This window comes from Entamoeba histolytica, genomic scaffold (assembly GCF_000208925.1).
Source record: "Entamoeba histolytica HM-1:IMSS scf_1104750518633 genomic scaffold, whole genome shotgun sequence".
In the NCBI taxonomy this organism is placed as follows: Eukaryota; Evosea; order Mastigamoebida; family Endamoebidae; genus Entamoeba; species Entamoeba histolytica.
In genome coordinates, this window is record NW_001914972.1 from 25,194 (window position 1) to 49,369 (window position 24,176).

At 24.7% G+C, this 24,176-nt stretch overlaps 13 protein-coding genes across 13 annotated transcripts, besides 1 other annotated feature; 9 read left to right on the top strand and 4 right to left on the bottom strand.

The window, feature by feature from the left end:
* Positions 1 to 1,681: 1,681 nt before the first annotated feature.
* On the top strand, positions 1,682 to 2,946 carry EHI_156340 (uncharacterized protein; the record flags this gene model as incomplete). Its single annotated transcript, XM_647830.2, has 3 exons — positions 1,682 to 1,813; positions 1,866 to 1,947; positions 2,000 to 2,946. 3 exons carry the CDS (start codon positions 1,682 to 1,684, stop codon positions 2,944 to 2,946), a joined length of 1,161 nt encoding a protein of 386 aa, XP_652922.2.
* Positions 2,947 to 3,089: 143 nt separating this feature from the next.
* Positions 3,090 to 4,959, top strand: EHI_156350 (uncharacterized protein; the record flags this gene model as incomplete). Its single annotated transcript, XM_647831.1, has 2 exons — positions 3,090 to 4,684; positions 4,746 to 4,959. The coding sequence occupies 2 exons, from the start codon at positions 3,090 to 3,092 to the stop codon at positions 4,957 to 4,959; spliced, it is 1,809 nt and encodes a 602-aa protein (XP_652923.1).
* Positions 4,960 to 5,068: 109 nt separating this feature from the next.
* EHI_156360 (uncharacterized protein) lies at positions 5,069 to 5,833 on the top strand (the record flags this gene model as incomplete). Its single annotated transcript, XM_647832.1, has 1 exon — positions 5,069 to 5,833. The coding sequence occupies one exon, from the start codon at positions 5,069 to 5,071 to the stop codon at positions 5,831 to 5,833; it is 765 nt and encodes a 254-aa protein (XP_652924.1).
* A 485-nt stretch (positions 5,834 to 6,318) lies between these two features.
* Positions 6,319 to 7,281, bottom strand: EHI_156370 (uncharacterized protein; the record flags this gene model as incomplete). Its single annotated transcript, XM_647833.1, has 1 exon — positions 6,319 to 7,281. The coding sequence occupies one exon, from the start codon at positions 7,279 to 7,281 to the stop codon at positions 6,319 to 6,321; it is 963 nt and encodes a 320-aa protein (XP_652925.1).
* A 66-nt stretch (positions 7,282 to 7,347) lies between these two features.
* On the bottom strand, positions 7,348 to 8,031 carry EHI_156380 (U2 auxiliary factor, putative; the record flags this gene model as incomplete). Its single annotated transcript, XM_647834.1, has 1 exon — positions 7,348 to 8,031. The coding sequence occupies one exon, from the start codon at positions 8,029 to 8,031 to the stop codon at positions 7,348 to 7,350; it is 684 nt and encodes a 227-aa protein (XP_652926.1).
* A 2,262-nt stretch (positions 8,032 to 10,293) lies between these two features.
* Positions 10,294 to 11,220, top strand: EHI_156390 (casein kinase 1, putative; the record flags this gene model as incomplete). Its single annotated transcript, XM_647835.1, has 1 exon — positions 10,294 to 11,220. The coding sequence occupies one exon, from the start codon at positions 10,294 to 10,296 to the stop codon at positions 11,218 to 11,220; it is 927 nt and encodes a 308-aa protein (XP_652927.1).
* Positions 11,221 to 11,305: 85 nt separating this feature from the next.
* On the bottom strand, positions 11,306 to 12,425 carry EHI_156400 (uncharacterized protein; the record flags this gene model as incomplete). Its single annotated transcript, XM_001913772.1, has 2 exons — positions 11,306 to 12,292; positions 12,354 to 12,425. The coding sequence occupies 2 exons, from the start codon at positions 12,423 to 12,425 to the stop codon at positions 11,306 to 11,308; spliced, it is 1,059 nt and encodes a 352-aa protein (XP_001913807.1).
* A 542-nt stretch (positions 12,426 to 12,967) lies between these two features.
* EHI_156410 (WD domain containing protein) lies at positions 12,968 to 16,228 on the bottom strand (the record flags this gene model as incomplete). The annotated part of the gene is made up of 1 exon (XM_647836.2): positions 12,968 to 16,228. One exon carries the CDS (start codon positions 16,226 to 16,228, stop codon positions 12,968 to 12,970), a length of 3,261 nt encoding a protein of 1,086 aa, XP_652928.2.
* A 170-nt stretch (positions 16,229 to 16,398) lies between these two features.
* Positions 16,399 to 17,676, top strand: EHI_156420 (uncharacterized protein; the record flags this gene model as incomplete). The annotated part of the gene is made up of 2 exons (XM_647812.1): positions 16,399 to 17,267; positions 17,340 to 17,676. The coding sequence occupies 2 exons, from the start codon at positions 16,399 to 16,401 to the stop codon at positions 17,674 to 17,676; spliced, it is 1,206 nt and encodes a 401-aa protein (XP_652904.1).
* Positions 17,677 to 17,807: 131 nt separating this feature from the next.
* EHI_156430 (NUF1 protein, putative) lies at positions 17,808 to 18,152 on the top strand (the record flags this gene model as incomplete). Its single annotated transcript, XM_647813.1, has 1 exon — positions 17,808 to 18,152. One exon carries the CDS (start codon positions 17,808 to 17,810, stop codon positions 18,150 to 18,152), a length of 345 nt encoding a protein of 114 aa, XP_652905.1.
* Positions 18,153 to 18,288: 136 nt separating this feature from the next.
* On the top strand, positions 18,289 to 19,172 carry EHI_156440 (uncharacterized protein; the record flags this gene model as incomplete). Its single annotated transcript, XM_001913773.1, has 2 exons — positions 18,289 to 18,994; positions 19,039 to 19,172. The coding sequence occupies 2 exons, from the start codon at positions 18,289 to 18,291 to the stop codon at positions 19,170 to 19,172; spliced, it is 840 nt and encodes a 279-aa protein (XP_001913808.1).
* A 1,498-nt stretch (positions 19,173 to 20,670) lies between these two features.
* Positions 20,671 to 21,218: a repeat region.
* A 133-nt stretch (positions 21,219 to 21,351) lies between these two features.
* On the top strand, positions 21,352 to 23,517 carry EHI_156450 (cullin, putative; the record flags this gene model as incomplete). The annotated part of the gene is made up of 1 exon (XM_647814.1): positions 21,352 to 23,517. The coding sequence occupies one exon, from the start codon at positions 21,352 to 21,354 to the stop codon at positions 23,515 to 23,517; it is 2,166 nt and encodes a 721-aa protein (XP_652906.1).
* A 101-nt stretch (positions 23,518 to 23,618) lies between these two features.
* EHI_156460 (uncharacterized protein) lies at positions 23,619 to 24,176 on the top strand (the record flags this gene model as incomplete). Its single annotated transcript, XM_001913774.1, has 1 exon — positions 23,619 to 24,176. A coding segment is annotated over one exon (558 nt), but the record flags the coding sequence as incomplete, so codon positions are not given.

Consider the following 24,176-nt stretch of genomic DNA (forward strand, 5'->3'; position numbering starts at 1 on the left):
TTAGTTTATTGTATAATACAAAATAACTGGAAACAAAAAATTAAGAAAAAATATTTATGTTCAATGAACTATCAGAATTAAATATATAAATACCATTATACTGTACATATTTATAGTACAATATTATAATTGAAAATTTAATTTAATATAGAGGAGTTATGTGTTGAAATATTTCAAGTTAGATTCACACTCAAATAAACAAATGAAATAATTGATGTTTTTGTTATTCACACATTTAAGTCTTTAATGAACTATTGAATAGAATATTAAGTATATATTTTAATATTAATATGGATAATCAGTTATAAATTCATAAAACAAAAAATTATACAAAGAATAAGTCATTGACTCATATTTGTTTATGGTGTTTTATTAAAAAGAGCAGAATTAATTTTTATAAATAATAGAATTAATATAAATGAAAATTTTAAATGATTCATGGAATTAAATATTATTGTTATTGAAATATATAATATTAACAATATTATCAGAAAACTAATTTCAAGAATATAAGATAAATAAACACTTTCTTCTTAAACTATTATAATATAACATTATGCTATGAACAATTATAATACATTAATTGTATAAATTTATCTAAATGTAATCTAAAATAGTATATTAAAATTGATAAGAAAATTACTATTTAATATATTTTTTTCAAATATCCAATAAGGTATTGAAGAGATTAATTGAGAATGGTTGATATATACAATATTAAAAATTAAAATTATTGATAATTTAATTCCAAACAAAGAAATCATAACATATTCAAAATAGACATAAAAGGTATTAATATTTGAGTTAATTTATGAACAAAAAGAAAATTCATTAATTAATATTTATATAACCAGAAATGAAAAGTGTTCACTTAGACTAAATATAAATTAAACAGTTATGCTATTTTAATATATCGTGATGACTATTTTAAATAAAAATATACATACTCAATTAAAAATAACTCCTTTTCTAAGTTCATATGATACGATAAAAAAAATACAAAATAACCTGAGTAGTGATTTACTAATTGGAAATTAATGAAATTAAAATAATATATCATTAACACATACTATTCTGATAATAAATATATGAAATTAAAACTTGTTATAATGAAGAAGTAAAGATATAAAATTAATACTTTTTTTTAAAATAGATATATGAAAATTTAGTTTCTACAAAAGTAATATATTAGAAGAAGCAAAAAAAAATACAGAAAAGAACAAAATGAAGCATAGTGTAGTATATTGTGTTGAAAATTAAGATAAAAAATTAATAAATGACTAATGGTAAAGTATATTATAGATAGTAAATAAGACTATTCATATAAATAAAGAAAATTTAGCACTATTTATATGTAAAGGATATTGAAAAAAAATCCTAAATATGAGTAACACACTTTTTAATTTTAAATGAAGACACAATAATTTACTAATAAAAAAGTAAAACATTGAAAAAAATAATGAAATAACACCAAATAAAGAAGAGAGTAGTTAAAAAAATTATTTATTCAACTTATTAAAATAAATGTGAATATGTTGAAAAAAAAAGATATACCAAGTTATTACAGAAATACTTTCACCAATTTTTAAAAAAGAAATGGTTGAGTCAATTACTGTTTATTATTGATTTAGTTTTTTTTCTTTTTTTTTTGTAAACTTAAAAATAAATAAAATAAAGTAGAATGAATATTTGGTATGAAGGAAACATTTCAGATGAAATTACAAAAGCATTTACTGAAAATAAAATAATTGTTATTATTGCTATTAATGATAACGAAGAGTCTCTTGTACTTAAAAATCTAATTGAGAATAACGTTTGTTTTATACATTTTTTGTGTGAAATAAGGAGTATTAATATTATAAAAGTTATCCACAATATTTACTACCAGTTGTTCTGGTATTTTGATAAAAGAAAATACAGAAAATATGACTTTTTTCAGACAATTATGTTTGTGACAATTTTTGTTTCTATCTCTTTACAAATAATTAATGACAATTAGACAAAAACAAAGTTACTTTCCCTTCTTTATTTTTATTTAACAAAAATGGACTATCTACTGTTTTAACTGGTGAAAAATTAACAGTCCCTGAAATCACATCATCTATTGTTCAATGTGCATTAGTCACGTTACCATCTCCACAAAACCAATCAAACATTAGCAAAAAAGAAAATACACCAACAAAAGCTTTATCAACCGAAGTCTCTCTCCTAGAAGAAACACCAGATTCAGAATACATCATCCAACAAAGGAGAAAAGAAAGTCAAGAATTAGAACATGAAGAAAAAATGAGAAGAGAAAAAAATCGTCAGTTATTAGAAGAAAAACGTAAAAGAGAAGAAATTAAACAGAGAAATGAAGAAATAGAAATGAAACAACAAGAGTTGAGTGATAAAAAATATGCAGAACGTGTCACGTTAGAAATCCTTGCTGAAAAAGAACAACAAAAACAGAAAGTTAGAGAAGAAGAATTAAGAGTTAGAGAAGCAGAAGAAAAGAAAAAACAAGAAGAATTAGAACGAAAAAATGAAATGAAAAAGTTTGTTCAAGTTGCTTTTAGACTTCCAAGTAGTGAAACAATTAAACAACCCTTTGAAAAAACAGATACTCTAGCAGACTGTTTTGCATTTCTTGAAACAAAAGGTTATAAGAAAAGAGAAATTGAATTATTAAATTCATTAAAAAGAACTCCCTTAAATGATGAAAAACTTAAGTTGGAAGTATTTTATCCATCTATTGTTATCTATGTTGTGAAAAAGAAAGAGTTAGGAGTTGTTAAAAAAGCAGAAAATAAATCATCTAATCCAAGTGATCGAGTAATGGAACAAGATCAAGAGTTTCAACAAAGAAATGGATATCAAGCTTTAGACCAACAAGAAACTCCACAAGAAAATGTACCAAAAAATAAATTTCTACGTTTCATGAAGGGATTTTTAACAGGAAAATAACAACAATTTAATATTTTTGTGTTTTTTCTTAGAGACTTTGACAGTTTGATCAAAATAAGTTGGTAGTGAGTATTCTAAATAGTTCGGTTTTATTCTGTTATACGGAAAATCTGCAAAATTGTTTGAATTATCAAACGAAATTAATGGAACCAAGTCGTTTCTTTGAACCATATTCAAAAAAACACACTATATTTCTCCTTAATTATCAAGCACTACAACCAATTCTTAACACCATTTCAGCACAAGTTATTTATTCTCAACCTTATCCAACCCCTTTAGAAATTCAAGCTGTATCACCAATATCAGAATTATTAATTAAACATATTTCGTATGTAATTGTTCAACACCCTAATATTCATCAAGCATTATTACAATTAGTACCTTCAGTTTATAATGATGAGACATATTTTTGGGCTCGTTATTTTAAATTATTATTTTTAAAATCAAATAAACTTGGAGAATATTCAACATTTATAAGAGTGAGAAATACAGATTTTATTCCTCAATTACAACATTTAATGTATCTTAAAAAATCATTATTAAAAGATGAAATTAATGATTGGGGAAGAGTTCCACTTGAAAGTGGAGTAACATTTTTAGCAAATGTAAGTAATTGTTATGAAATATTATTAGTAAATTCAACATTAGCAAAAGATCTTATTAATACATTTATTTTAAATAAAAATGAAAGTATTAACGTTCATTCTTTTAGAAAGTCTTGGTTAAGCAAAAATTCTGATGAATTTATTTCAATTAAAATTAATCAAATTATTCATTGTTTATATGGAATTAAATCTATTCAATTTCAATTTATTGATTCTTTAATACAAATATTATTAGAAGCATTCGAATTTGAAAGAACATATTTAATTATTCAGTCATTCTTAATTAAAATATTATATAAAGGAATATATCCATTTAATTCATTTCAATTTGATTATTTAATATTATCATTAAATGATCTTGTAAAAAGACACTTACCAAATTATATTATAAAATTAGAAGAAAATGGAATTGAATCAATGACAATTTTTAATGACTTACTTAAACAAATGTTATTACCAATTACAGCTCTTCTTTCAACAGATAAAAAAATGTTATTCTTAGGAAGTATATTAATTTATGGATATCCTTTAGTACTAAATATCATTTTAATAACATTACAACTTTGTAATCATCCCCCTTTAGATGTAGATGATTTTAATGACTTTACTTCTACTTTTACAAGAGAGTTTGACCATATTTTAACACGTGCTTGGTTAAATGATGTTCCACAACATCTTCAATATCATTATTTTGTTTCTTATAGAACAGAAGAAGAATATCCTTCATTTTTTGATTCTGTTCCTCAAACACATCTTCTTCAAAGTATTACTCCATCAATTCTTCCAAATGATTTCTTATCTATTGAAGAAGCTCGCTTATTAAATTCTTTTCTACCAACAAGAATAGGAATTATAGACTTAGAAATTATTTTCTCAACAACAGTAAATGGGTTTTCTTTGACTAATTTGTATTATCAATCTATGTCTAGAAATCCTCTTATTTTATTAATCAAAGCAAAAGGAAAAATTTTTGGAGCATATATGAATGACCCTATTACTATATCATCAAAATATTATGGAAATGGTGAAACATTTCTCTTCTCTTTAAACCCACCAACAAAATACCCAGCAACAATGAAAAATACTTATTTTATTCAAACTGACACTGCAAGATTCGTTTTTGGAGGTGGAAAGTTTGTTCTTCTTTTATTAATTCTATAATTATAACATAATCTTATTCATTAACACTATTAGTGGAGTAGCTGGTCTTTCTTTGGATAAAGAGTTACATTGCTTTAATGCTAAAGTTGATACTTTTGATAATAACTTATTCACAAATTCTTCTTCATTCCTTATTGATAGATTAGAAGTGTGGACACCTACACTTCCTGTTTCAGTACCAACTTCTTTAAATACTAGTGTGTCATCTAGTTGTTCTTCTTCAATAAGAATGTCATTAGATTTGTGATGTGAAGAGAAACTTGTTTTTATTATTTCAAATTATCTTTAAACTATAAAATTTATTATTTTTTATTAAAAAATTAAAAGAAATAAAAAAATCTTAAAAATAAAGAAAAATGCCCAAGTCAAAACCTAAGGATTTTGCCAAAAAGAAAAGTGTCATTGGGCAAAAAAATGCTCCTAAATCACAAACACCTATAGTTAAATCTAAAGTACTTAAAATGAGAGATCAAGCTATTGCAGATGTTTCAAATGAAATTATTGAAGCACTCCGTGGTATTCAATTACCATCTGAAAAATCGAGAGTAAATTGTTTAAAATTGTTTCAAAGACAAATCAAATTATACAATAATCTTCACCCAACTATTATAACAAAGATAATTTCATCATCATTTCCTTTAATTACTGACTTGTCTCCATTAGTTAGAGATGCTGCAATGAAATTTGTTTTAACATATATTGATGTCTTTGGCACAAAAGGAACAAAATTATCAAGAAAGTATAGTGATTTATTATTTACTCAATTAGAACTTGGTTTAAGTCATTCATGGTCATCTATACGAGTTGAAATTCTTCAATTTATTGAGAAAGTATTAACTAAAGGAATTACTGTTCTTTACAACAAAGAAGAGTCTTTAATGAATTGCCTATTAAAATACTCTGAAAATGCTCTTAAATCTGTAACTGATTTTACTATGAAAGATGTTGCTTTAGAATGTTACAATAGATTAAAAGCTGCATATGAAAAAAGAAAACTTGAAGAATTTGAATCATCTAAAATTAAAACAGTTGAAATGAAATTTGAAGAAAAACAATGGTGTGGTGTTGTGTTTGATGACATTACTTTTAACCGTACATTTGTTAATGAATGGGTTTTTTAAAAAAGAGTAAATTGAATGATTGTTGTTTAGACAAACTAAAAACATTAAAGAAATGGTTAGTTATTATTTCCCCTATTTTGGCATTATTAAATTTATAGTATTAATGAAAGAAATGCTAATTATTCTTTATCAATTCACCAAACTTTTAATAAAGAATTAAGTTATGTATAAAATGTAATAAAGGAGGATTGATAAAAAATTTTTAAGTAATAATGAAATTAGTAAATTATTAAGAAATAAAGAATAAAAAGAAATGTTTTTTTTATCAGATGAAATGAAAAAGAAAGATAAGAGATAACAAGAATAAAGAAAGAAGAATAATTAATAAAAATAAAACAAGTTAGCATCTATTAGAATGAATAATAAAGTCTTATTAATAACTATTTAAATAATAAATTAAATTTAAATATATTGGAAAAAAAAAGAAATAAAAAATGATTTGTTTTAAAATTAAACAAACTATTAAAAGGAATGGTAAAATACAATTAAAGAGTCAATGTTAAATATGAAGGGGATTGAATAAAATCATTCATTCCTAATGCTTTTAATTGTTCAGGTAATAACAATTGTTTAGAAAATAATGGTAAAGGAGTTGGTTGAGCAATAGAATTAGAAAGTATTAAAAGATTATTCATATTTTGTTGTAATAATAAAAACACTTCTCCATGAATAGGAGTATTATTTTCTAATGAGACTTCAATCATTTTTAAATAATTTTCATTTTCTTGAATAATAGAAATAACTTGACTTAAATCAACTTGACTATCAGTTTTTTCTGTTGATACACTATGCATATCTATTGACATTGACCCAATGTTTGGAGAAACAGATGTAACTCTTGGAGAAGCTTGACCACTTTCATGATTTGAACTTAAACAAGCAAGTTGTTGGTTTATAATAATAGGTTGATATGAATGACTTAATCCAGTTTTAAGGATTGTTCCAGGTTTAAAAAGGTCTCGTGACATAGATCTTCTTCTTTGACGTTGAATCGATTGTATATCACTACCTTCATAAGCAGAATAATGTCTGTGTTTTGATTTTTTCTTTTTTTGAATTTCAGAAACTTTCATAGTACTTGGTGGTAATGTAACTTGTGTTTCTATTTTCCCTTCTTTTCTCTTATACATTTCATACGGTATTTTTTCTGAATCTGGTAATAATGTCCAATTTGCTCTTGTAGTAATTTGTTGAATGGTTCTTCCATTTAATAGACTTACAAGTCTCAGAATAGTACTAATATTATTTCCTTCACTTTTTAACTTTTCTTCAAGTATTTTTTGTTCATATTCATTCCATTCCTTTTCTCCATCTTCATTTAAAACAAGGTTCTTTGGATCATTTGGCATTTTAATAGCTGGTATTAGATGAACTACCTTAGCATTCATTCGTTTGGATAATAAGAAGAAATAAGTATCTTTTCTAGATCTTTTTTTCTTTCTTTTCATTATTTTTGTTCTATTGATTTGTCAATAAACCATAATTAATTATAAATAAAAATACTTAATTCTCAATCAATGTTTATCATTTTCAAATCTACTTCTTAAATCTGGTTCTATTCTTGTTGTTGATGTCTCTGAATGTCGTGGAATATCTTCTCTCAATTGAAATTCATTTCTAATCCGTTTTTGTCTTAATGGTTGTCGTTCAAAAAGTTTCCGCTGAAGACTGTGATTTGGTTCAATTACATGAAGAAAATTACAAAATCCATGTCTATCACATTCTCCAGATTCATATTGTTTACAACGTGCTTCTTTAAAATCAGTGACATGTGAATAACTTGGTTGTATCATTCTCCCTGCATAATATCGTGCAAGAAGAAATTTCATTGCTTCTGATGCATTCTTTTCATCTCTAAATCTTACATATACATTTCCTGTCATATGTTCACTTAAATTTCTGCAAACAAGCATTTCATCAATTTCTCCATGTTTAGCTAACTCATTGAAAATGTCTTCATAAAAAATATTGAAATCCTTTTTTATTTTTTTCTTTTCATCTTCTGTCATTGAACTTTCTTCTTTGTGGATATATGGATTGTCATATAAATGTGTTAATAATATCGTTCTTGATATTTCTGGTTGAAAATGATTTCTTGTACAACTATCACCATGTCTACATGCTCCAATTTTGAAGAAAAATGCACAATTAACTTTGTCTTTTTCAGTCCCATGAATACTAGCAAGATCTTGTGCCATTGAAGATAAACAATTACTTTATCCTTTTTGAGTTTTTTTTTGTTTTATCTTTTTTTTGTATTTTTTATATCATTTTCTATTTTAGTTCTTCTTTCATTTTGCATTACCTTTCTCTTTAAAATCATTATCAATGCTTCTTTTATGTTTTTTATTAATTTCTCATGAAACTAGTTTTATTCTCACCATTAAATAATTAATTCTTGTTCCTGTAAATTAACTGATTTATCATTTAAATAACTCATTAGAATATATTGTAACATCACATATCAGTTACAGTATAAATAATAAACTTAAACAAAGTCTAAATATGATAGTAAAATTAAATCTATTATGTTGGTTCTAGAAATAATTATAAAGAAAGCAAAGTTTCACTAAAGAGTTAATTTTGGTTGTTCTTTAATATACATCAAACAAGTTTTTCAAAACATTAGAATTGTGTTAATCTCAGAGAATAATTCATATTTGTTTTAATACTTCAATTTAAACAAACTAGTTTGGTGTTATATTTTGGTGTGTGGGTTATAAATTCTTTTATCATGAATTATTAAAACTAGTAACGATGTGATACACCATATTATTAATATTACATTGATAATACATATGGGTATTGAAGTATATAGTTTATAATGCTTCAACACATTAAAACAAACATCTACATGATATGTTTAATGAGGTCAATGTTTAACTAATGATAAATGAAATTGTTTTTTTTACGATTAATATCAAATGTTGTTTATTTGTTTTCTTGAATAAAAGAGACTTTGTTTGTTGAGAGAGGTATGATTATCTTTCATTAAATAGTTATTAGAGGATGAAGAATTAATAAAATGCTTAATTCTTTCATTTTCTATTCAAATACAATAAAATATCTAACCATTGAAAGAAATAAACAAAACCAATTATTTAGTCATTAGCAAATAGAGTAACTCTTTTAAAAGAAATAGCAACCATTAAATTATTCATTTTAAACTCTTCTTGGAGTTTTTTTTAGTTATTTTAAATCAATAACCAGTCTTTCAAAATAACTGATTATTGTACTTGAACTAGTATAATAAACAGTCTCTTGGTGTTAAATAATTTGTTATATGACAAGTAATAACATGAATATTACCATGTTAACATCTATGAAATTTGTTTATGAAACAAATTAAAATGTAAAGATACATTGAAACATGTCATAATTCAATAATGCATCAATTGTTTATGTGGCATTGATTTATAAATCTTTTTATCTAGTTTTTGAAATATTCTATCTAATTGCTTATTAACTAAGTATGTGAGAAGAAGAAAGTCTCATTTCTATACCACAAGATATAGTTCACATTCAAACAAATGACAGACAATTAATGAGTCACAACACAAAATGTCCACCTGAAGCGTTAAGAATAAATAGCTATTTCATAGAAACTCATAGATATGAAAAATAAAATAACATAAAACTGTTAATATCTAAGCTAAACTTCTGCAGTGTTTTTCTTTAGCACAACCACCTTTTCATATCATACCATTTCTATATTATTAAAACATAATATTATTTGAATATGCAAATAGACTATCGAATCGGAACAAGATAAAAACAACAACTTGACAAATTCTTATCTATAGAAATTTTATTATTAAAAACAAATTGATTAACAACTCACTAATAATTGTTAAAGACAAGACTAACAATGAAATAGATAGTGATATTATCACATTCTTCAACCATATTATTATTCAATGTCAGACTCTTGAATTGTGTTGTTTCTTTATAGCTATTAAAGAAAGAAGTTTATTAGAATAAAAGAATGTTTTTAACAAACGAATAAGAAAATAGACAGAACATAGTTATAGACACAAACTGAACTTAAATAAAATACTTGTTCTAAGAGTCTTAATTTAGTATTACCACTTCTTTCGATTCACCCATTTCTTTCTGTGAAGTATTTTTTATGTTTGTTAAAATAATTGTAATAAGCAATATAGCTCAAATCACTGTGTAGAACAATGGTTGAAAATAATTATAGGTTCTACATTACAAGTTATAGAATGTGTCGAAAATATTTTAAATCAGTAATAAAGAATAATTCAAGATGAACTTGACTTCTGAAAGAACAAATGTTAATAATCTGTAATATAAGATTATAGTATTAAATAAGTTAATTATCACTATGTTTTTAATGACAAAAAATTGGAGAAAATAGACCGAGATTATCAAGATGACAAGTCTCAGAAAGACAACACTAAGGAGTGTATTTAAAGAGAAAAAGAGGATTAAAAAGAATGACAGAATTTATGTTTGTTGTTGCAAATAAATATAAATTAGAAAAAAAATTAGGGAGTGGGTCATTTGGAGATGTATATCTAGGAACTGATGTAGAACTTCACAATGAAGTTGCCATTAAATTAGAATTACTCAAATGTAAACATCCACAATTAAAAGATGAGTTTGAGCTATACCAAAAATTAATAGGAGATAAGAAAGAAGAACATGAAGGAATTTCAGGAATCTATTATTATGGACAAGAAGGGGATTTCAATGTATTAGTTATGGATTATCTAGGACCATCATTAGAAGATCTATTTAACTACTGTGGGAGAAGGTTTAGTTTAAAAACAGTTCTTATGCTACTCAATCAGATGTTGAAAAGATTACAATTTGTTCATTCTAAAGGATATATTCATAGAGACATTAAACCAGATAATTTTATTATGGGAAATGGTGAACAATCTCATGTATGTTATTTGATTGATTTTGGACTTAGTCAAAGATATCTGAATCAAAATAATGAGCATATTTCATATTCTGAAGATAAATCATTAACTGGAACAGCTAGGTATGCATCATTAAATAATCATTTAGGAATAGAACAAAGTAGAAGAGATGATATGGAAAGTCTTGCTTATTCAGTTATATATTTACTTAGAGGTTCTCTTCCATGGCAAGGATTACATGTTGCTAAAGGAGAAAATAGATATAATAAAATTTATTCAAAAAAAGTTGAAATTCCTGTTAGTCAGTTATGTGAAAACCTTCCTTCTGAATTTGGTTCATTTCTTTCATATTGTCGAAACTTAAAATTTGATGAAGAGCCAAAATATGACTTTTGGAGACATATTTTTCAACAAGTTGCACAGAATAATTCTATTATATTTGATTATGAATATGATTGGATTATCAAAAGGAAAGCAGAAAAAGAACTTGTTTGAATTAATCAACAACCAAAAGTATATTCTAAAACAGTTTATTTTTAATGTTGATTTGGTTGAGCCAAATACATGAATAATGAATTGATTATAATTCAAATTCATCTGAGTTAAAATTGTAAAGATGTTCAATTCTAAGAATCTCTTCTGCTAGATTAACAATTTCAGTATTGTTTGATGTAGTAAATAAATCTACTTGTTCAAAAACATTTCTTTCAGTTAATTCCAAGATGATTTGAGTATTTTGAGAAGAAACTAAAATGCGAATAATCTCTAATAGATGATAAACTTCATTTGGCTCTAATTGTATAAATAATATTTCAAATATATCAAAAAATTTATCAGTATTAATTAATGTAATAATAAGTTGTGGAATATTTGAAATAATTGTTGTAATTAAATGTATTGTTGAAAATGCTTCTCTACAAACATTAATTGATTGATCAAAAATACATAAGATTGTTGATGAAATGATTTTACTTGGAATTATTATTGAAAGAATAGAATGTGCTTCTTTTTTATCTAATTCACAAAGAGTAGCAAATAAATTTTCTACAGTCCATAAAAATGTTCTAATTGATGTTTCATCTACTAATAGGTTTGAGCGTAAACTTGATCTTGGTGTTTTTATTTTTAATGAATCACTAATCATTGTTGCATAATGAAAGAGTATTTCTATTGTTGGTTTAATAAATAAAGAAATTAAAGTTGGATGATCGGTTGCATAAATAGTTCCTATACACTGAAAACAAGCTAATGAAGTTGGTGCTTGACTAATAATATTTTGGAGAGTAGAAATAATCATTTTATCAATAATTTCATTTGACATACTTAAAAGTAATTGAGTACAAATAACCCCTTCCTCACATACTTGGAATTTTGTGACTATTGGAATAAGTTGACATACTTTACTTACTGAAATGAATGGTCTTCCTTTGAGAAGTGCTTCAATTAAATGTCCAACACTACCATTAATTATATCTCGTGCCAAAATTATTTCAATTAATTTAACATGAATAACTTCATCTCTTAATTGAATATCATCAGCAACCATATTAGATAAACAATCCAATGACTATATTTCTTAATATTTAATTACTTTTTTTTTAATCTACAACATAATTATAAAAACAAACAGTATTATAAGTGTCTTCATTCTGATTAGGAAGAAGTTCAATGATAAGAAAATGAAGATTAAATTTTTTCATAAGCTCTATAGTATTTTTGTCTTGAGAAACTACACATTAACTCTATTTTTTGAATATTACCAAGAACATCTGATAATAATCAATATTAACAAACATTGATAATACATTTGAATAATTTGACATTTTATAGAATTGGTATTACTTTCTTTAATAAGAAACATAGAATCTTGAATGATTTTGCTAATATTTAATTGTTGTCGAATACATTCACTTTGAAAACATTGAATTATCTGCTGAATTGTTGTTGTTTCATCATCCCCAATATCTCCATTCAGATGTATACTCAATTCACTAATGTTTCTATCATTGATAACACATTCATCCTCTATATCCCTTTTTCTTTGGAGCAGTGAATTCCTTTTATTCATTCTAAGAGTATTGATACTTAACTCTCTTATTTTACAACATTCAGCCAACGAGTCACTTTTTCTTCTGAACATCTGAAAAAAAAAAAAAGAAATTTGCTTTTCAAATTCAGTTCTTAATCTTCTTTTTTTGTTGTAAAAACCATTTATTTGAGATAAATAACAAAATTAAACTACTTAGTCTAACAATCTCAATCTAATTGAATAAAACTCTGCTAATGAAGGAATTTCAAGGTTATTCAATAATATTGAAATGTACTTTTCATAAACCACACGACATAATTCTCTAAAGGTTGTAACATTAATTGGTGATTGAAATATAATTGTTTTTAAATTGACTTCAATTTGTTCATCAAGATTTACCATATTTTCTGCTAATAATACATTAAGTAATAAAGCACTCAACTCGATATAATTTCCTTTTAATAAAATTCTGATTGCATCAATAAATCCACCTACTTTCATTAAATTAATTGCTGCTGGAATATAATATCCTTTTCCTAATTGTTGAACAACATAAGGAATATAAATTGAAGGTACTGTTTTATCCAATGGCAATAATGTTGTTGATGCATAAGCTGCTTGAAAAACTTTTCCTGTTTGAATCATCAATTGACAAGCTGATTGATAATTTCCTATATTTTCTAGAAGATGAATTGCTTCTTCTTCATGTCTAATATTTAATAATTCATCAATGACATCATTTATTGTATTTTCTAATAATTCAGGATGCGTTGTAGATGCAAAAAGAGTTGCACATAATCCATATTCTATTTTTTGTGTTTTTTTCAACATATCAATATATTTACCAATCATTGAACAATCAGTACCAAAGACTAATTCTAATTCATTTAATTTACAACTTTTTTCAACATCATTTATTTCTTCATCTTCTTGGATTGCAATTTCATATTTTTCTAATCTTAATTTTTCTGTTTCATCAATTAATTTAGTATCAACAAATAATTCAGGATATAATCCATATGGTGGTGGTACAACATCTTTAATTTGTGGTACAATTCGTTTATTAACTTTTATACTATCATTTAAAAATAATTTATTATTTTGTCGAATAATATTTTGATATTGTTCATTACTATCTCTTTGTTTTGCTTGTTGAATACATTTATTTGTTAATTTCCAAAATTCATTAAGTTGGGGATATTTTAATAATTCTGTAATTTTAATATATTGTTCTATTAATGTTATTTCTGTTTTATTAATTATTGTTATATATTCATTATATTCATTTTTCATAGTGTTTGTTTTTATCCATGTTCCTTCACAAAGTTTTTGTTTATCATTTTCATTTGTAATAAAATCAATATTCATATGGTACTTATTAATTATATTTGAAAGTATTGTTTCTTCTGTAAATCCATGTAACATAATACTCATTACTTTTCTAAATATTTTAGATGGAAGAAGATGTAATGGTGTTGTTTGAGAATTATCTTTCATTTCTACTTTTTCTTCATCTGGAGAATAAATCATAACTTGTTTTGCATGAGTTAAAACAACAGGTATATCTCCTTTGACCCAACACATATCAATGACTTTAATTCTTCTTTGTTGTAGAAATACATTGAAATCATTATTTAAACGACCAGTAGAATAATCATAAATAAAACAATTTTGATTTTGTGTGATAATTCCAATCTTTTTTGTTTCTTCTTTTGGACATGGAATAATGTTAATAATCTTTTCATGTACTGGAGAACGTTTATCAAATTCATTAACCTTATTATTTTGAAGTTGATTTATTTCAACGTTATAGATAATATTCTTACTATCAACAAAAATATATAATTTCTCTGAAAAATTTGAAAGAACACGTATTTTTGATGAATGAGTATATATTTTTTCACTTGTAGCTTTCCCTTTATTATATCTAATAATTAATATATCTTTATCACTTGTACATAAAAATGAACATTCATTTATTTTATTTTTAATTGGAACAATACAATGAACTTGAATATTAATATGTATTGGTTCTAACTTATATGAATCACTCTTATTTTCCCAAAATTGAATTTTACTGGTATATACAAAAACAGACACTAATCCATTTGAAGAAATTATTACTTTCCTAATCTCTTCTTTAGACGTAGTAAGAGAACTTAAATAAGAACAACCTCTTTCTTTCTTCTCAGGAAATCTCATGATTCTATTTTCATTAAATCCAGGAGAATATTCACTTTTATTTCTTTTTTCAACTCCATAAAGAATAATTGATTCATTTAAACATGTTATTCCTCTAATTGGACATGCAATATTAGGTGCTTTCATATTAGTTAATTTTTGATTATCAACATCCATTAAATACGTTTCTCCTGTTTCTGTTCCAATACATAAACTCGTTTGATTATAAGGAACTAACACAGTTGCTTGACATGAAAAAGAACAATCAGAAAAAGTAATATTAAAATCAGATCCATCATCACGAAGAATACTAATTGATCCATTTTGTAATTGAATACAAATATCATTATTAATTGGATTTCTTATTAAATGAAATATTGGTGGTAATTTCTTTGGTGTATTAGTAGTTGTTGTTATTTTATCAATGAAAAGTTCATCCACATTAATTTGATATTGTTCTACATATCCTTCTGTATTAAATATATTTACTTTACTTTCATCTAGAGAAAAACTGAATATAGATGGTGATTGTGTTAATAAAATAGAACCAATAGTATTTGTTAAAACAGTATCAAATATAACTAATTCTGATGATGTTAAAAGTAATAATTTTTGTGGTGTTTTAGAATAATAAATAGATTTAATGATAGTAATATCTCCTGATTTAATATTAGATGGACAAGTATATATCTCATAAACAGTCATTTGTTTTGTTGAAATAAGAAATACTTCATACATTGTACAAACACAAATTTCATCAGGATCAAATGGACTTTGTTCAAATGATATTGGATTTATAATAGAATTACTTTCAATATATTTAACTGCTTGTCCTGTGATAGAATCATAAAATATTATTGTTCCATTTCCAAATAATGAAATAAAAATATTTGATGCATTTTTATGCCATCGTAAACATTTAACAGGTGTATTACTAACATTACTATATGAAATTAATGGTGTATTATTAAAATAATCCCATAATATAATATTTCCTGCTGCATCTCCACTAATTAATTGAACATTTCTTTTACTATATGGTATTTCAAATGGATAATTGTCTTGAAATTTAATGGCAGTAATATCTTCAATATGATGATTTAATACATTGATAATAATAAAACTAAAACTATCCATTACAATTACATTTGTTCTTGATCCAAATGCTATAACTCCATAATTCCAATCAATTGCTCCTTTATTATTTTCACTTAATGTTTTAATTCTTTGACTATTTTTTTTCTCTTTATTACTTCCAAATGAGACATTAAAAACATTAGCAAAACGTGACATGTCTCTTCGTATCTCAAACTCTTTTTAAGTTCTTTTTCTTTTTATTCATTCATTTTCTTAAAAAAAAAAAATAAACAAAAACAAAAAATTAAATAATTATATCAAATTGTGTTATTGGAAGATCTAAAAGTATAATCAGAACTTGGAAAAGGTGAACATCTAATAAATCAATGACTGAACAAACACAACAACCAGTCTTTCAATTACTGGATGATGCTACATTACAACAAGTTGATCCTAAGGTTATTTATCAACAATATGAAATTCTTAGAAGAGAATTTTTGAGTGCTTTAGCATTTGTTGAACCAACATTTGATCTCAGTTCTGCACTTGCAGGTGAATTACAAAGAACAATAAATGAAAATAGGATGTATCGAGAACAATATCTTAGTAGAAGTGCAGAATATCAAGTTTATCAACAACAAGCATTAAAACAATCACAATCAATCAGAAAAATGGAAAAAGAATTTGATAAAAAGAAAACAGATACTATTGAAGAACAAAAAAATCTTCAAAACCAATTAGAACGACTTATTGGAGAGTCTATAGTTAATAGAGATAATGTAAAGAAAACATATATTTCATTAGAAGAAGAATTTGATAATTTATTAAGAGAAAGTCTTAGTGAAACTGTTGAAGCTATTAATAATTATCAACATGAAGTAGATGTACTTAAAGGTCAAAAGAAACAAATCGAATCTGAAGAACATGTAGAAGGAAATATTGAAGAAATTCAGAGTTTACTTGAAAGTAGTAAAACTAAGTTAAGTAATGATCTCGAAGAGAAAAATAAAACTCTTAATGGATTAGATACTAAGATAATTGAAATAGAAAATAGTAAAAAAGAAAATACTGAACTTGTTCAAGACAAACAAGCATTTATTGATAAACTTACTCATGATACTGCAGAAATGGATAAAACATTAGAAGAATTACGTAAACAAGTAGCAGCTAAAAGAGCTGAAGAAGATAATAAGAAAGAAGAAATTATCGTTAAATCTCTTCCACAACCAAATCACGTTGCTAATCTTGAAGAGAAGTTTGTTTTTATTACTTTCATTCTAAATTCTCTATTGTCATAAAAAAAACATATAAAATTCATATCATTTAGATTAATTATCGATTGGTTTGGTAGATTTGGAATTGAAGTTGGTGACTTTAAAACTTCATTTAATGATGGTCTTCTTATTTGTCAAGTTATTGACAAAATTAAACCTGGTGTTATTAATTGGTCAATGTTTGCTCGTCCAAAGAATGGAAGAAGTTTAAATATTTTCCAAAGAAGAACCAACTGTACTGTATTAGTTGAAACTGTACAAACACTTGGATTAACTAATACTGGTATTGGGTCTCAAGACATTACTGATGGTAATGTAAAAATGTTGATGGGGTTCTTTAGGGCTTTAATGGTTTGGGAGACTTCATTAAAGAAATCTTTATTAGCATAAAATGGCTTACCGAAACAAATAAAATAACTTCCTTCAGTTTATTTTTGTTATTTTTTGTTGGACAAATTAATTCCGAAGAAACTTAATATTTATAGAACTCTAAATAATAAATTTAGTCGAGTAAAACCAAAATGAGCTTTTATGATAATTCTCATCAAGACAGAATGTTAAATGCAACCCAAAAATTAGAAGATTCAACTTTTGATATTGAAATGTCTAATGCTATTTTAGAAGATACTATTTCTACAGAAATGGATTCTGTGCAGGAATTAAAAAGACAACGAGAAGTTTTAGAAGATGATAACCGAAAGTTAGATAGAATTGATGGTCATCTTGATGAATCAAATAAAACATTAAAAAGAATGCTTTATAGGGCAATTACTAATAAAATCTTTTTAATTATTATGGCAATTGTATTCCTTATTATTATTGGAGTTGTCATTTATTTGGGATTTTTTGTCTTCAGAAAGAACTAAATGATTGTAACGTTCTTGTCTTTCGGTTTCTTTTAACAACATTCTTCATTCACTTACTTCTTTCATTATATAAAGAGATAATCATAAATGAAAAGGCAAGAATTTAAAAGAAAAAATGTTTTTGGAAAGAAAAAAAATGATTCATTCAAAAACTAAAAACCAGTCAATTAAAGTAACTGTCATTCACTCACACATTGGAGGAAAGTCTTTTTGGAAGGATTTGAATAAAAACTGGAAAAAATATGGGGAAACAAAAATTAAGTTGTCGGTAAAATTCATAAAAAAAGAAATTACACTCAAGGAATTACAAAAACAAAATCCTGATATTATTGTTTGTAGTGATACAGCTGGATCCCCTTCTTCATTCTCAGCTAGTGAAGTTATTGCATTAGAAACTTTTTTAAAAAACAGTGGTTGTAAACATTTATTAGGGACTTATGCTTTATTTCAACACCTTGAACAAAGAACAAATGGATATGACAATAGAAAAATTTGTCATCTTTTTGGTATTAATCCTTCAATGAAATTTGGAACCATAAATCTTGAGCAGTCAATATCTTATTGTCCAATAAATCCAGGAAAGAGTATTCTTTGGAATAATATTGAATTACCTTATGTGAGTGATGGATATTGTCATAGTCAAGTACCTTTTTCGTTGAGTTGGTTCAATGACGAAGGTAAATTCATTGGTGGAAAAGATGTTACTGTTTTAGCACGAAATGAACAAGGGACTGCTGTAATTGTGTATTATTCGACTAAGACATACTCTGCTGTTTATATCTCGACAATGCCAGAATTTAATACGCTTCAAACAAAGGTGGATTCTCAATTCATCTACAATTGTTTCATGTTTTTAGTAAATACAAATCCAACTTTATCTTTACAGTCTTTGTGTATACATCAAGTAAAAAAGCTACATATAAAACTGGTGTTATCTCAATTCCCACCACAGCTCTTTCCATCTATCCAAGAGCGTGTTTTAAAGAGAAAGAAATTAAAAAAAGTTATCACAAAAAATAATTCATCTTAGCCTTTCTATAAATGATTTTACCTTTTTTTATTTAATGAGGAAAAGTTGCTGGATTAGAGAAATAAACGCATAGAACCAGAAGAGGATATGAGAAAAAAGTTACGAAGTACTGAATAAAATAGAAGATGTTAAGAATAAAAGCAAGGATAATAGAAAAAAGAATATGAAAAATAAATTCATTAGAATATCTACAAAAATAAGTAAAATAGAGAAATGATTTAATAAAACAAATGGAAATATAGTACAGTGACTCTTCAAGATGAAAAGAAGAAGTTACAAAAAGAGAGAAGAAAAATAAATAGAGGATGTGAAATATATATATTTAATTCTAATATTGATAATTTGAACAAATACATTAATACCTGGTTATTGAAGATTCAAAAAGAAATAAAATTAGGATATATTAATTCTAAAATTAATAAATATTATTGTTATTTAATATTCGTTATATTAAATAAAATAATTTTTATTATTTGTCGTTTATTTAAAAATTCAGCAAGAATAAATTATTAAAAGTTATTATTTTTCAAAATGAAGTATATATTTTATTTGTTCAATATATTTTTAATTGTTATAATGTGTTTGTGTATCAACAAAAATGATTAATATTATTTCATTATAATTAGAACAATACAAATAAAACACATATAATCTCCGACTTTATTATTCAATCACGAATTTTATCATACATTCTTTTATTTGTTCATATCGTTTAATTTTAATATTATTAATTTCATATGTAATATCAACTTTTATATCTAATACAATATCCAATTCATATTATTTATAAAGATTCATTTAATATTCTTCTTTCCCAAAGTAATTTTTTAATGAGTGAATTTTTGTATTAAAAACTATTTAAAATGATAATGCTTTATTGAATTATACATTATCTTATATCGTTACCATCAAATAAAAAAATAAAATTCATCAGTAAGTATCATTTATACCCATTTATTATTCAATGTTCTTAGTTAATTATGTTACAAACCCAATAAAATAAAGTGTTTTATTAACAATGGAGATCAAATCTTATTATCAATAATAAGTATGTAAATGACTATAACTAACTATCTATCTATATATATTGTAGTAATTGATAATAATAAATTTATGAATTTTAAAATAAATTTACTCTATAAAGAAGTGCAAGACATTTGTTAAATAAGTAATTATTTGATTCGGTAATATTTATTTGTTACATATGTTATATTCATTTTGAATACCATAAATCTAATTTCAAATTTCATATACCTTTAAACTACTAATAACCATTTTTACTACTTTGATTTGTATTTTAAATAATAATTTCCTAAGAACCTTTTTTCTATAATTCTATTCTCATTCTAAGTTTAGAATAAGATACAAATTAAAAATAAATAAATATTTTTCAAATCAAAAACCAATTAAAAATATTTTTACATCAATTTTCTCTTTACATATAAAATCAACTTTTTTTGTTATGATTTTGTTATTAAGAAAATAAGATCGAAGGTGGCACGTCTGAAACACCACACATAAACCCTAGTACAAATTCATTCTTCGACTCTCCCAGTTATTATCTGGTTATGACGGTGCTTTTGAATTAGGAATGTATTAGGGAATGCTGCAAAGGGTGCAGCAAGAGAATACAGTAGAATATTACATGGATGTAATATAAGAATCTACTGAAGTGTGGGTATGACTAAAAGAAGATTAGTCAAAGTAAGACTAAAAAGAAAATTAGTCAAAGTAATACAGTAGTAATAAAATGATTCCTTCTTCCATTCATAAAATAAGAAAAATGAAATTCCTTAAAATTAAGGCAGAAAACAAACAAAGGCTTAAAAAGAAGAATTAAGCAGAAGAAGTTTGAAAAAACCTTAATAGGAAAAATAAAGCAAAGAAGTGCTTTCCTCATTTTGCAAGACAAACCTAAATGATAGGTTAAACAAAGAGATTACTCTTTTTTAATAAGCTCAGGGATGGGATTAATCTCCCCTGAGCTAGGAAGAATAGATGAAAATTCTATTAATACTTAATTAACTAATTTTTATGATTTTGTTATTAAGAAAATAAGAATAACAATACAAATAACAATGAAATAACTAAAAAGAATATTATTCTGTTTTTTTTTTAAAAAAAGTTTTTTCTGGTTAAGAACTAAAAAAATAAATTACTTTTTTAGTTATGAATTTACAAACACCTTCTCAAATGTTTCAAACGTTATCTTCATTTTGTGACACTGTTTTATCAAATCAACCATACGACTCAAAAACGCACATGGGAATGTATTCTACATGCATATTATATTCACAACAAACTCAAGGAAATGCCCAAAAATTATTTCAATTAATTCATCAAAAATGTATAATGAAATTAAAAGTACTTTTAAAACAAACACAACAAATAAATTCAACATTAGATTTCTTACGTTTTTATATTACAAATTACAAATTATATTTGATTTCATGTCAAAAAATTTCACATGTATTTTCTTATTTAGATCGTTTTTTTATTAAACAACAAAAAGCCATTAATGGAGAATATTCTAATCCAGTATTTAAACATTGTATGTCATTATTTTGGTGTGACTTTCTTAGAGCTAATGCAACAAATATTGTTGAAAATACAATGAATTTATTATTAGCAGAAAGAATTGATAATAACACACAAAATAGAGAATTAATTAATGGAATAATGTTATTATTTTTGTCATTTTCTAATCCAGAAATAGTTACTGTTTCATTAATGAATTTAAATATTTATGACAATTATTATCAATCAGAATATATTAAAGCCGCTCAATCATATTATAAAGACTTAAATAATTATTTTAAAAATTATGGTATTACTGAATTTTTAGAAAAAACTATTGAAATTATTGAATTAGAAAGACAAAGGTCTCAACTTTATGTTGCTGCAAATTTGCAAAGAGAATTTGGAGAATTTTTACAAAAACAATTTATTTCAGAACAATGTAAATTTATTATTGAAAAAATGGAAAGTTTATTAAAAACAAGAGAAAAAGATGATTTAAAAAAATGTTTTACAGTTTTAAAAGATGGAGAACAAGTTGATTCAGCTATTCCAGTATTTGAAGTGTATTGTAAAAAAATTGGAATGGAGAAAGTGAAATGCATAATGTCAATTCAACAAGCATTTGAAATTATTAAAGTAATTATTGAATATTATGAAGATATTACTAATTTAATTCAAGAATGTTTTAGAAATCATCCATCATTTAATGCAGGATTTGGAAGAGCATTTAGAGAAATAATTAATAGTAATGTTAAAATTGCAAATGGTGAAGAAATGGAAATATTAATTCCAGAATATTTAGCTAAATATTCTGATATTGTTGTAAAGAAATGTGTTGGTGTAGATGAATTAAATAATAAATTAGATCAAATCTTCTGTATTTATGATTTTATTGAAAATAAAGATATCTTTGAAAATTATTATATTAAAGCTATTGCTAAAAGAATGTTACTTCGTGGAAATAACGATGATCTATCTCAAGAAAATATCGTTTTCGATAGACATAGAGTTAAATTCTCGTCTACCTTTTCATATAAAATACAAAAAATGATGTCTGATCTTCAAATATCACAATCGCTTTCTAATCAATTTTTAGCTACTGTTAATGTCCCTTTCCCTTTCTTTGTTAATGTCCTTCAAACTTCGGTTTGGCCATTAGAACCTCAACAATTTATGTTTGAATTACCTGATGAATTAAAAACATCTCATATTTTCTTTGAAAAATGGTATATCAAACAACATCAAAGAAGAAAATTACAATGGCTTCATCAATATACTCGTGGTAAAATAAAAACTAATTGTTTTAATAAATCATACAACTTATTTGGTAGTGCTTATCAATTAAGTATTCTTGTATTATTTAATCAAAAAAATGAAATTACTATTGATGAAATATTTAATACTATTCATTTAACAATGGACATTATAAAAAGTATTATTTCTTCTTTACAGTCAGTTGATTTAATTTCTGTTGAAGATGGAAATATTGTTAAAATCAATAACTCATTTAAATATGCTAAAACTAAATTCGTTCTTCCTATTCCTAAAGCTGTAGTTTTTAAACAAGAAAAAAAAGAAGAAGAAAGAGAAATTACTGCAGAAAGAGTAGGATTAATTGAAGCTTGTATAGTTAGACTAATGAAAAAGAATAGAAAAATGCAACACAACGACTTAATGCAGGCTGTAGTTACCTCATTATCAAGTAGGTTTAGAACTCCAATTCCTTTAGTAAGGAGAACTATTGAATCTCTCATTGAGAGAGAATATATCTCAAGATCAGATGTAAGGAAAGATGAGTACATTTATATTGAATAACCAACTATTCTTCTCTTTTTTAATTTTAATGAATATTTACGTTATATAAAACAAATAAATATTAAAACATAAAACTTGAAAATTGAACAGATTTTATTGAAATGAACCAATCATCACCTCCTCTTGTTCTTGTTGAAAGTGAACAAATTCCAAGAACACAAAATCAAAGAAAGAAAAATTGGAAATGTACATTTCCTAAATGTGAAGAAGCACCTAAAACAAGATATAATTGTTATGCACATGTTTGGGATGCACATTTACGAACAGAACTTAGTAAACCAGGAAAGAATCCAAATAATTTATTATTAACAACGTTTAAGTTATCTCCTCAAAAAGATGATATTAAAAGGTTGTGTGAGGATTATATGATTAAATTGATAGATAAATATCCACCAACAAAAATTAAAAAAAAAATAATAATAAATAATAATGATGGTGATAACAATTTACAATATCCTTTTGCCTTTGACCCTAATTCAAAGTCATTTGACAATGAAATTCATACTAATTCATCATCAAATAGTGTTATTAATAATGAAACTACACCAAGTCGTTCAATAGAAAGTGTTCCAATATCATATTCTGGAGCACCTCTTGCTATTGACACACCTATTGGAATTGAAATGCAACCAACACCAATAAAACAAAACATAAATACA